The 13,837-nt window shown below is 37.0% G+C and overlaps 1 protein-coding gene across 1 annotated transcript in view; it reads left to right on the forward strand.

The window, feature by feature from the left end:
* The window catches only part of CWC27 (CWC27 spliceosome associated protein homolog), a 113,013-nt gene that overhangs the window by 68,197 nt on the left and 30,979 nt on the right, over positions 1-13,837 (forward strand). Inside the window, exon 11 of the mRNA XM_424748.8 lies at positions 8,037-8,134. Within this exon, the coding sequence (XP_424748.2) occupies positions 8,037-8,134 (98 nt within the window). The remainder of the gene's footprint in view (positions 1-8,036; positions 8,135-13,837) is intronic.

Genomic DNA, 13,837 nt, shown 5'->3' on the forward strand with positions numbered 1-13,837 from the left:
AGGCAAAACAAACTCAGTGTAAGGGAGATTATTGTAATTAATTGCCTACTGGTAACAGACTTGAACACTGAGAACTAAGCACATACTATGAAACAGGGTCTGAGGCTGCAGTCACTTAGTAACGCTTCCTCACTGCCGATCCCCATGGCTACTCTGTGCCTTGCTGCACATGAGTCTGTCCCATGGGATGCCATCCTGCCCCAGCTGATCCTGCAGCCATCATTCCCAATGGCAGCAGCTGCCCCGGCCCTCTTGCCCACCACAGGCTGCTCCCCACAGGCTGCAGCTCCAGCCCAGGGCTGCTCTTCACGTGTATCCGTGGGTCGTGCCTCCTCCAGTCCTCAGCCTCTGCTGCACCGTGGGTTCCTCCGTGGCTGCATGGGAGATCTGCTCTGCGTGGTGCCTGTGGACTGCAGGGGGACAACCTGCTCCTCTGTGGGCCTCTCTGGGCTGCAGGGAGCTGCTGCTCTGTGCCCTGATCAGTCCTGCACAGTCCCTGCGGGGCTGCTTCTCTCTCATTTCTCACTGCTCTCTCCCAGCTGCTGTTGTACAGCATATTTCCTCTTTCTTAAATCTGCTCTCCCAGCATTGCTCATGGCTCAGCTTGGCCAGTGATAGGTCTGGGCTCTGCTCACAGAGGCCATCCCTGTGGCCCTCCTGCTACCAAAACCTTGCCAGCCAAACCTAATACAGTACATCACATCTATTTTAGTATTCACAGATTTTATATGCTTAAATATCTAGTCATGGTTTACATACATGTGTGCACGAGCACACAAGTACAAAGAGACATACATAAAGGGGGATGGGTTTGTGCTTGTGCATAAGAAGTATAGTCCTATGGTTGCTTACACCAGTGTCACAGAATTACTGTTGTGTAATCAGTTATCTTTCCTTCTGCCAAAGTGAAGTCAAATACATAACTTATCCTTTTCCATTTAGGAAGTTAATCAGTAAATTCAGAAGATGCCTTAGTATTTGCCATAAGATACTTTCAGTATTTGGCACTCAGAAACAAGTTTGTTAATTTAATTTGGAATATTTAACTGAATTTTGAATTCCTGATTAGAAGTACGAAAGAAAAAAAAGATTTATTAGAAAGCTGAAGCATTGATTGCATGATGTTTTAAACATAACTGTATAAAACTCTGTTAAAATAGAAGTTTATTGAAATTTAAACTAATTAATTAAAACTAATTTAAATTGATGCTAGTGAGGCTTTAATTCAGATGAATGCTGAGAGATGGAATATCTCTATTAAACGAGCATCACAAGTGAGTTTTGCAGACACTTTAACAAAGCCAGAAACTAACTAACTAAGCTTTATACAATTGAAGAGCTAATGTACTGAAACTCCATACGTACTATATTATCATGAGTTTTTGGAGCTATGCTTCCTCACAGCTCTTAAGCTAAGTACACAGTATAACAAGTGTGTGTTTACCCACTAGCAGGCAGATCTTTTGTTACAGAAGGTAAGAGTTATGTTATTAACCTTTAGTCTGGTTTTCAGTCTTCTTTCTGTTTCATTTTATGAGGATGAGATCTTGATCTGCCAAAATCTGCTTTCTTTCAAATTCAGTGCAAGCACTAGAGGAGATTAAGCAATCTCCATCAGATTGTGCATAGAGCCTGTCCAGCCGTACGGATGACTTCAAACTGCTAGGCTTTTCTTACTTTATATGACTTGTGACATGAATTTCTGAAACTGTATTATATTAGGAGGCAAGAAAATCATGCATTTTATGTATTGAAACAATCAATTGAAAGAATCTTTTCAGTTTGAGATTATAGAAAATAGAGAAACATTGAAAGATTTTCCTGACCGGTACTTCTGCATGCACATGGCCTGCTTTGTCATGCAGTACATAAAACTGCAGATGAATCATGAAGGTTCTTCTTAATCATTACATGTCAGCTGAATTGCTTGAGATACATTGTTCTGCTTTGCTGGTGGCTTAGAGATTAGCAGTCAAATATTCTTCAGGATTTAATTTCATTTAGTTTATATAACTGAGTTGGAAAATTAAAGACAGAGTGAAATGTTATCAAAATATAAAAGTTGTTCAGGGATGCCCAATTTGGATGTGGAATGAAGTCACACTGGGAAGGAGATATTCTGGTTTAAAAGGACTATGAAATCAATTAAAAAGAAAAAGGATTTAACAAAGAATGTTTCAAATGAGAACACCAATACCAACTAGAAACAAGTCAGTAAAATATTGATGAAATTACCATGAGGCTTGAAGCAAGTGAACAGGCATCTTTTCAACAATTCAAATTAAAAAGAAAGCAAAGAAAAACTCTTGACAGACTATATATCAAATCATCTGCTATATAGAATCACAGAATCATCGGGGCAAGAAAAGATTGTCAAGATCAAATCCAACCAGCAGTCTGACCAATCTCATCATTAAATCATGTTCCTAAGTGCCACATCCACATGTTTTGTAAATACCTCCAGGAATGAGTTACTCCACCACTTCTCTGAGTAACCTGTTCCAATTCTTGAACACTCTTTCCATGGGGAAATTCTTCCAGATAGTCAATTTAAACCACCACTGGTGCAGTTCGAGGCTGTTTCCTTCTTATGATTTGTCATCTGAGAAAAGAGGCTGACACCCGCCATGCAGCAGCATCCTTTCAGGTATTGTAGAGAGCCATGACATTTCCCTTCAGCTTTCTTTTGGCAGAATAAACAATTCCATCTCCTCATATCTTGTGTCATTGTCATTTCACCTGTTTTGTTGCTCTTCCTGGAACCCATCCAGCAACTTCCTATCCTTCTTGTAGTGAGGGGGCCCAAAACTGTCCACAGTAGTTGGGATGCTGTCTGTCTCACCAGGCTGAGTATAGAGGGACAATTACTTCCCTAGACCTGCTGGCTACATGATTTCTCATGCAGGCCAGGGGGCCAGTACCCTTCTTGACCACCTGGACACATTACTGGCATGTCTTCAGCCAACCATAAAGATAGCAAAAATCATTATATAAAAAATTATTCATACATATTTATGATCTATATGTGGAATGTGCAGTATGCATAACGTGAAGATGATAAGAAGTTGACATCCACTGACAAGGGGGCTACATATTTTAACTTAAATACTTGCAAAAAACAGGCCTAGTTAACTAGGCAAGGACTTAGGTGAAAATGGAATGCTTTCTGTTTTACTAATGTTAATTTATAGTTAAAAAAATGGAAATTATGAAGGACTGTAGGACTGCTATTGCAGAGTCTAAATGTGGGGAAAGGTATGATACCAAGAAATGAACACACATGATTAATTTATCCTCTCTTCTTTCCTAACTAGGTATAACAGAATGCTTTCTTTGTTATACTTAAAAGCAAAGATGGCCAGTAAAGTTGTAATCAGTGCTGGTAACTAGTAGATAATTGTGTTGCCTCTTAGAGAAACTGAAATGAGAAGATGATATGGGTTTAAAGAGATGACCTTTTTGATTTATCAAAAAAGTTTATAACTATTGCTTATAGTACAGGTAGATCCAAACATTTGTTTATAAGCACACTGACATTCTTGCTTTTATTTTAAAAGTCTTTATATGAGAACTATAGGGTGCCTGAGGACAAACTATTAAAAATAGTCTGAATTAAATAGCACTGAGCTAGATTGCAACAAGAGAAACTTAAAATACTTCTAAATAATAGATTATACAGTTGTAAGTCAGGAATGTTGGTTGTAGCTGCAAGGTAGTACAATGACTGAAGAACATTTTGGAAAGGAGTGGATAAGAAATAGGTTTACAGTCATTTCAAGAAGTAGTTTGAATACTCAGTACAGTGATGACCTTGTATTCTTTCTGAATCAAAACAAAGGCACCAAGTATGCCATCAGCAGTGCTTTACTGGAGTGTTTGAACCCATCATGTCTGATTCTAAGGCCAGCGTTCAGAAGGATTGTAGACATGTTGCAGGGAGTTAAATAGCAAACAGGAATTACTAAAGTGATGAGAACATCCTTTCCTTTGAAAAGAATGTAAAGAAATACAAATTATTTCATTTGCTGAAAAGAAATCCTAGTAGTAACCAATATAACAGTGCAGAACTGTCAGTTAAACATGTATTCAGATAGTTTACCAGGAAAGCTGATAGTTTCACCATGCATGTTATATTTAAAATGCAGTAAGAGATGAACCTGAAGACAGACAGTGTTTTGTAGCTTCTACATTGTGGAGATCCCCTGAGTCAAACTGATGTATCTAAAAACCCTGGAGTTAGGCATTTTCTTCTAAAACGGATTGTCTAGTTCTTTCTTCTGCAGAAAAAACATTCTTATTTCAATTAATTTTGTATTGTATGGCAAACAGATATACAGATTGTAAGGTAAATAGGTATAGGACCAGAGAGATTATCATGTTTACAAGGAAGTAATAAAATAAAGAGCATACCTGTATTCTAGGCTCACAGAAGGGCTCCAAGGGGAGTGATCTCCAGATGGAGATCTTTCTGCTTTGGGAGTCAGCCCTTAAATGGGGTCTGGGTTCTACCCCTTCTGGTCACTCAGGTGAAATTGCATTCACCTGTGCCCTTGTGGCTGACTCAGTGCTTGCCTTAGGTGGTCAATCCGAGGTTCAGGTCATGATTCAACAGTTCCCATACAGATATAAATAAGAAAAATGAACAATTATTTTTATATTGTTATTCCATTTTAGTTTTTGACTTCAGCAAGTAGGTTTTTGGTTTTGTTTTCCCATAGTGCTTCTTGGAGCTGATTTGCCTAGATTTTGACAGAAAAAAGAATATTATCTATAATTCTTTTCAGAAACATTCAATATGCAGTTTATTATATATATACTATATATGCATATAGGCATATATAGACAAATACATACGCCGTTATTTTTTGATCTTCAATATGGAATATATGGTTGAACTAGCTGATGATAATTATGCTTGGTACTGAAATAGTGTAAGCTTATTGGTAATGTTTTTCAATGGTTATTATCTTTTAGGATGTTCCAACTTCAATAAGAAAAGGTTATTGAGGTTTATATAATTAAGAGATGGTAAAAACTGTAGAAAAATAAGCAGGCTAACAATTTCAGTTAAAAAGTTAAAAGCTATTGTTTACAAATGAGCTAATGCTAATCTTTATTGGGAAAATTGTCGCATTCATTTACTCTACAATGTACTTTACATTCAAAAGCTATAAAACTTAGCTGTGTATAGGAAATCTGGTCCACGTTGTCTGTTTTTAGGAGTATCTCCAAGCCAGAATCCAGCTTGGTACTTCAACAGTTTCACCTAAGTGCTCTTCAAAGAATGTGGAGATCAAAGATTTTAAGAATTAGCTACGCTACTGATTTCAAAAAGTAAAATTTAGAAAGGAAATAATTTGTTGTTTTGTACACAACATTGGTAATACCTCTTCACAAAGAGAAAATGAAGCTTTGTGTTGCTTGTTTGGTTTCCGTTTGTGTGTTTGTGACCTTCAGAATGGGAATAAGTAAGCTGAGGAGGATTTTGGAAGTCTCTCTGTTGAGGGAGAGAGGGAAGCTTCCAAACTACAGAAAGGGGAAAAGAAGAGTAAGAGCAAAAGATCCTGTTGCGTAACAGCAGGACCATGAAAGCAGTGATGTGACATAAGCTTTCCGCAGACAAGAGGCAACAGTGCAACCACATACCAACAAAAGCTAATTTATATGAAAATGAGTGCAAATTTACTGCGTACAAAGACCTATTGTTAAAATATGAAGGGAGCAGGTACTGACCAATCTGTGGGCCCTCATTCTGATTCTGCCTTACTTCATCAATTTCATGTTCTTCTGTTAAACAGTTATTTCCTATTCTCTTCCAGTAAGTTTGACTTCTGAGTATAGCTTGACTTTCCAGTTAATCAGTTCTTGTGGCTTCCTCATTACCATGAAGGCTTTTCGAATTGCCTTTCTCACCTGCCTAACTTTGGTGAGCCTAAGGTGAGCCTAGGAAGGTACGTAGTTTACGGTCTAGGATTTTAGAGTTCTGGATCCAAGTACCATAGTCTTTTATTGACTTACCATCTATCTACTACTGATAATAGAAGGATCTTGTAAAATTATTTTATAATTAGACTCTAAAGGAATTAGGCACATCTGTGTTCTGTACAAAAACCTCTCTCCAGTGGAAAAACAAAAGGGAGATGTGAAGAATGAATAGTTCTTAAAGAATAGTTCATTCTTCTTTCACATTACTGTAATATAGCTTAGAACTTCTAAGAGTGTCCCTCTTACAGAAAACCTTTTGATGTGCTGGACTGTGTTACTCTAAGTGCCATTTGCAACCACCTCTTGTTGAGGTGCAAAGAACTCGGTTTCTTTGAGGAGGAGGAGGGGGAGAGAACAGTTTTAATGGTACCTAGCAATGTAAACCTAGCAACTTAAAGAAGAAAATCATGTGGTTCCCAGGCACACGGAAAATAAATAGGAACTTAAAACTTAGAAAAAGTGGAAATTACAGATTCTAACACCAGAAGAACTGGAAGTAGTTACTGGTGCTTTCATACTAGTCTAGTATATGAATGTAGAATGAAATTAAAGAAATTGAACTTAAACATATAGAAAAGCTTTCTCACAGTGAGGATGGTTTATCAGTGCAACAGGTTACCCAGAGAGGTTATAGAGTCTCTGTCTTTGGACATTGAAATCCAGACTGGACAGTGCCTTGAGCAACCTGCTGTGATTGGCCTTGCTTGTGGAGGGGAGTTGAAATGGGTGATCTTCAGTGGTACCTCCTTATCTATTTTGTGATTCTCTGAAGAATCATAGAATCACAGAATTGCTCAGATTGGGAAAGACCTTCAAGATCTTCAAGTCCAACCACAACCTAACCATACTACCCTAACTCTAACAACCGTCTGCTAAATCATGTCCCTGAGTACCACATCCAAATGGTTTTTATACACACCCAGGGATGGTGACTCAGCCACCTTCTTGGGGAGCCTATTCCAGTGCTTAACAACCCTTTCTGTAAAGAAGCTTTTCCTGATATCCAACCTAAACCTCCCCTGACACAACTTGAGGCCATTTTATTTCATTTCATTGAGGCCTCATCCTGTCACCTGTCACCAGTGAGAAGAGACCAACCTGGCTCTCTCTGCCATCACTTCCAGGTATTGAAAGAGCAATAAAATCTCCCCTCAGCCTCCTCTTCCCCAGACTAAACAGCCCCAGTTCCTTCAGTCACTCCTCATAGGTTATATTCTCCAAGCCCTTCACAAGCCTTGTTGCCCTTCTTTGGCCCTGCTCCAGCACCTCAATGTCCTTTCTGTGTTGAGGTGCCCAGAATTGAAGACAGTATTGCCCTTCTTTGGACCTGCTCCAGTGCCTCAATGTCCTTTCTGTGTTGAGGTGCCCAAAACTGAAGACTCACCCGTGCTGAGTACAGGGGCAGGACTACTTCCCTAGTCCTGCTCACCACACCATTCCTGATACAAGCCAGGATGCCAGAGAAAGACATTTCACTTGATATTGATACTCTGACTTACAATTTTTTTTTCTGCTGTTATTTCCTGTTTGTTATTGTAAAATTTTAAAATTAATTAATTTTCACATGTAATAATTTATCCTTACGTAAATGTAATCTTAATCAGATCATAATTACATTATCTATCCACCTAAGAAATCAAGAATACTGCCATTTGTTACTTTTGTAAACTGAATTTTGTAATACATATAAAATTGATTTGGCACTACCTCTGTTTCAAATTCTTTTTGTGGTTCTTATAGTTAAATATTACAATGTTAAAATAAAAATACAAATGGAAGTTCTTTGTTTTATTATTCATGTCCTTGACATATTTCTAAAGGGCTCTTAAAATAAGTCATCTGTTATGTCTTTTTGTTGTCTTTTTCTAATGAAAATACAAGCTTTCTTAGGTTCTAATTGATTCTTAAGCCATGTTCCTAACATGAGTGAGTCAGTACATTCCCTTCGTTTATATCAGAGATTTACTGCCCATTAACTTTGATTCTGTTTCTCCTGAGTGGCTTTACATTCCCAGAAGATTAAATTCTTGTAAATATTTTTCCCCTTCCAGTGAGGAGCTACGGAAAGAAGCACGACAGCTGAAACGTGAACTGTTGGAAGCAAAGCAGAAAAAAGAAGAGCAAACTTTAAAACCCAAAGAAAAAGAAGGTAAGAAAAAGAAGGCAGGTGTTATTTAGATCTCCGGTTAACACTGCAGTTTTAAGATTCTTTAGTAGATTCACTGTTCATTTTCTTGCATAAATGTGGACAATATATTGTCAAAATAGATGGTGTTTAGTTTTTTTTTCCAGAAAATTGTTTTTTCTAAGAATGGGAAGTGGTAGTGATGAAAGGATTCCAGTATATAAATACATTGTACAGGTAGCATTTATACTTTCAAATGTTTTATAGCTACAATTGTACAGTTGGGCAAGCTTCTGAATTTGAAATACTGTTATTTCAAATAATGAGTTGAATTCTTTCAAGGGCACATACCTGTTCTGATCTCTTCCAATGTGGAAAGTTTTCTTGACTATTCAAATTGGAAAGGCACTTAAATGCATATGCTAAACACTGAACTCAAAGCTATTGACTTTAAGATTCTGTACTTCTTCTGAATGATACCAATTGAACTTAGAATCTAGAGGACAGTTCCAAGTTTATCCTTCAAAAACTTTGGCAAAAGGAGATGGATCTTTAGATGCACACTCTTGTGGCAGAAAAAAAAAAAACATTCTTAATAAAGGGACACAGATTTTCAAGTGTGTAATAGGTAAGGTGAACTTTTAGTACATAAAGATGTAAGAGATTACTAGCAGAACTGAAAACAAATACAGGCTTTTTGGCACTCTGGAGTTGCTACATTTCTGGGTTGCAGTCTTCATCCATCTCTCAACAGCATGAAAAATCTGAAAGAAAATACAAAATCATTGTCAGTAAAATTGCCAGATTATACACAATGTAGAGAAGTGGTAGAAAGTGTAACATAATTGTTAGATATTGTCATAAATTCTCTTGAATAGCAGGTGAGCTTGATGATGACCAGCTTGGCAAATAAAAAAAAAAAATCAGTATCTGGAACTTGTATATGAAATTTGTCATCATATGACAGAAAGTAGTGGCCCTAAAAAGATTCTAGAAGTCATACTGAGTCAGTAACTGGATATGAGCTCTCCTTGGCAAGACAGCAAATGCAGTCATTGGGCACGTGAAAAAGAAGTGGAAATGTAGAAAGGAAAAAGAATAATCCTTATGTACATATATGATAAATGAAACAGAAGCATGCCTTGTATGGCAGTTGTAATACCATTGCTTAAACATATCCCTGTTTGGGTGCCAGTTACGTCAGAGGACTTACTGAAGAATAATTAGAGGAAATCCACTTCCATAGTGACAGGCTAAATTAATACTTGGACACCAATGATTGATAAAACTATGGTACAGTTTGAAGAGATGCCTTTTATTTTAGGACAAGGTGCTGGGGGGGAGGAAATGAAGCTTTATGTATTAGTTTTTTTCTTTAAAATTTCTTTCAAGTAAATTGCAGGCAGAATATAAACCTGCTGAAAAACTGTAGGTAGCAGCTAATGGTAAAAATAATCCTGGTTTCCCTTTTTGAGCACAAGTGGTCTACTCCACCGTTAAGAAATATATATGGCAGGAAAGAAACAATTCACCAAGTTCTTGGGGTATCTACCTAAAAATTCTGAAAATAAACATATTCCAAAATGGAAGACAGAATAAAAAGATGTTAAATTAGATGCAGATGTTGATGGGCAAAATGATTGATGAAAATACAGTAAGAGGAGAAGAATGAGCAAGAAGATATTGTCTTTTTTAGACAAAAAGGAAATAAGCTTGTACGCTTAATTCAATCTTTAGCAGCCACTTTTGTTTATAAGGTTACAGAGGATCTGTGACATAAAGGAAATTAGGTACAGGACAGATAAACTAGAGACTACTTATTAGGTGCATTAAAATCATTAAGACTTGTTGGAATTCGCTGAAGCTTATTGGGGGGTTGTCTAAAGCAGTCCCAGAGACATTAACAAAACATCAATAAAATGCTTTAAGATAACTGTAGTCAAAGTGGAAAGCAGGTATCCCAGTAATCTGATTGCTAGTGATCTGGAGAATAGGACAGATTACCTTTATTTGTGGACTTAAAAAAAAATGTATGGGTATGGAAGAGGAATGCAATGGGGAAAATGAAGAACAATACAACTTTAAGGTTGCATTTTCACACGCAGATGTTAAAATGAAGAATTGGGTGACTGACTTGCACTGTCCCTGGCATGTGTTAGTGCTTCTGCTGATCTGATTCAGTTTACCAACTTGGAAGAAAACTGTTCTTAGTTTGCTACACTGTTGTGCTGAGGTGGTAGATTGAGTCAGTTCCTAGAAGTTTAAAGTCAAATCATGGTAAACAGAATATTTAAGTCAGGAAGGGAAGAGGTCCAGGGAAAAAAATGTAATGGTAAGTGGCTTGTATCTCTTTTAAAAGTAACCAATTGTATAAACACAAGGTGTACAGTGTTCAGTGGCATTTAGATAGCTTAAAACCTAGGAAACATAGGGCCATATATAGGGTACAGAAAAAGATTAAAACATACTGTAAAATACATATAAAGTAGCATGTTTGTATGCGAGATGGTTGCCTGTTCAACTTGAGTGGGTCTTTAGCCTGAGTATTTTGCTGAGATTTGAGCAAATTCCACTTGAAAAAAATGGTGAGAGACTTCTTAAAAGTTCACAGAGCAGAGCAACAAGAGTGGCTGATGTGGAAAGCATAACATTTGAAGATTTTAGGAACAGTGGATATTCAGTTTAGGGCAGAGATGACATCCCAAAGTGACCTATATTAGAGAACTTCAAGAGTGTTAAAGGCTACCATGGAGAGAAGGTAGTTCTACATAATCCCTGTGAAGGGGACAAGAGGTAGAAAGCTTCAATTAAAGCTACAGAGGTTTAGGTTAAACAATAGAGAAAACTTCTGGAATAGGTGACCTACAGAGTGGAACTTCCCAGCTGCAGATTAGGCAAATATTTCTTTAGATTGGCTTAGAAAAGGCTGATCCTGTCATTTGGGTGGGGTGGGCATATATGTTGTCTTCTTCAATATTCTGTGAAGCACAGCTGAACAATAAATCAAGAGAAAGATAAAATGTGCCTGGAGGAAGGTTTTGAGGGGGAAGAGAAACTAAGTATCTTGTTACCAGTGATGATAGCTTTATGGAAGCATTACGGAAAGTATTGTATTTACCATCTCTGGGTCTTTAAGTCATGAAGTTAAAATAAACGTTTATATGTCTGCAGTAAGGTATTACTGTCTTTGCATTTTGCTTTCTCTCCACTTAACTTATTCTTCTACACTTGTGAGTTATTTTATCTATTGTCAGAGAAAGTTGCTATCCTAATGTTGTTTCCCTTTTTGAGGAAGACTTAACACAGAGAAATGTAATTCATCATATGATCGAAAGAATGACATTTCTTTCTGGTAATAGGGATTCTGCCACTGAAAAACACTAAAAAAATAAATGTGGAGGACTCATTAAACATGCTTTGTTTGGTCTTGGAGAAAAGGAATTTAAAATGAGTTATTTTCACTATTGTATTCTACCGACTGCTTTTTAAAAATCTTTCTTCAGTTGTCATTCACATACCTATCAATTTGTTGTCTGTATGGAAAGAGTAAGTACAGTTGACAGGTAAGGTTCTGGTAAAGGATGAAATTGCTTGCAGAAAGAGAAATTTTAGTTCTCTGAAGAGGTGAAATTTTAATAGGAATATTAACTAGAACATACATCTTCATTAGTGTCTTTACTGCAAACCAGATGTGTGTTTTTGGATGATGCCACACTAAAAGATGTGTTCCAGGAGCACACCTGCTGAGTTCCAACCAGTAGTCCAAAATAAAACTGCCCCCAGAGTGCACAGTGAGAGGATAAGGGCATTAGCAAATAATTTGCTCCCATCTTACAGTATTATTGACCAATATTGAAGTAGTGAAAGTTTTCCTGTCTTTCATGAGTTTGAGCATTATACCTAGAGGTAGTCTAAAGACACAAATAAGGTGAGTCTGTCTGCATTTAAAATAAAACCTTTATTTTCATTATGTAGGGAGCTAAAAGCAGTTTTCTGGAATTTGCCTTTCTCACCTTAACCAAGTGTTCACATTTTTTCTCTAACATCTGTTAAAACTTTTGGGTTCTGAATTATCAATTTTAAAGAAGGTGCTGATTAAAATGACTAAAAAACATTCTCTGACTGCAAACCTACTGTTTTACAGTGATGTTGGGATAGTAATTTAGGAACTGCAAGCAAAGACCTCTAAACTTGCTAGATGATAGTAACAGTGAAGACAGAGTTGTAGATGTTTGTAAATCTTACAGTATTGATGTAGTGTTTTATCTCAGATTTAACTTTGGTCTGTGTAACATCATCATATTTACTGCACTTTGTGGTGGGTGTGTTATAAAAATTACAACAGGACTGAGTATTCACGCTGGATCTCATGTGTTGGAAAAACATGAAAAAAGAATTTGTTGATCATGAAGAAACAAAAGTAAATGTCACTGCATACTAGATTCTGGTACAGGAAGTACCAGATTTAGGGAGGGGAAAAAGATGTGAAGAATGTCACTGAAAATAAATAGAGAGTTATGTTGGGGTGTTAATATTTCCTTAATACTAAGGGAAAAATACTTACAGAAGCTAAATGAGAAAATGGGAGAGCTATACTGGTCTGATGCAAGATATTTCAAGTTTGTACAAGAAAACAAACTGAACATGAATTTATGTGTGATTCACATATGATCATGTGATTGTTACTACAGAAGCTGTTAACTGTAAAAGCATGGCTATATTATTGTACTTGTTTCTCAGTGTTGTACCACCAAGAGATACAGAGCAATTGGATACAAACGGGAAAAAAAAGAAAAAAGAAAAAACCTAGCAAGGAACTGGATGAATTTATTATTAGGAGATAGTTGAAGGCATTTATAATTTAGGTAGAAGGTGGTGGAACCTTAGTATTTAAGATGGCAAATGTAAAGAGTGAAGAAAGATACCTTTACTCCAAAGCAACCATTTACAACTGAAGAACAGCAGAAAAGACTTTATTCTACGTTCAAACTTCAGTTTGAGTATAATAAAATCTAACAGCAATAAAATACAGTGTTTTACCTGAGCAAGTAATTTTGCCCAAAAGTTAAAAGCATTAAGCTCACTTAATGATTTGTCATCTGACAAATGTTAAGTTTACCTTTTCTGTGTTAGTTTGTATACAAGAATTTGCATCTATTAACACTGTCTGCCATCAGGCAATGACTGTCCATAGCAGGAGATTGTTCCAGTGTTCTCTCACTGTCCTCTTGGGAGCATGGGATGGAAAGCAAATCATGACATGCTGAATCAGGTGTGTCTGTGTAGATGATGCAGACACTTGCACCATACCTGCCTCAGAGCTACACAGCATAGATATGGTATTGTGCTTGATTAATAAAAACTGCATCTCAGCCTAAAATTACAATCATAGCTTGTCGAAATTCACCAGTGAAGTGTGAGATCCGGGTAAAATTGTACTGGTCCTTTTGCAGGATCAGAAATGAGGCTACTGGCTAATGAATGAATGATGACAAGACACATCTATTTTACATCCACTGACAAATTAGTATTGGTATCACATTCAGCATCATTGCTTCAGACTTTTCATGATACACGAGGGCTGCTCCAAAAGCACTACCTCTTATTTTGTTATGTTGGCCCATGAACAATAGAGGTGGATATTGGTGGTGTGGCAGTAGAGGTTTCCCACCAATATCCCGTTACATGTTGTTGTCATGTGACATGGCAGCAGAGGGGCACTCTGAC

Source organism: Gallus gallus, chromosome Z (genome assembly GCF_016699485.2).
Source record: "Gallus gallus isolate bGalGal1 chromosome Z, bGalGal1.mat.broiler.GRCg7b, whole genome shotgun sequence".
In the NCBI taxonomy this organism is placed as follows: Eukaryota; Metazoa; Chordata; class Aves; order Galliformes; family Phasianidae; genus Gallus; species Gallus gallus.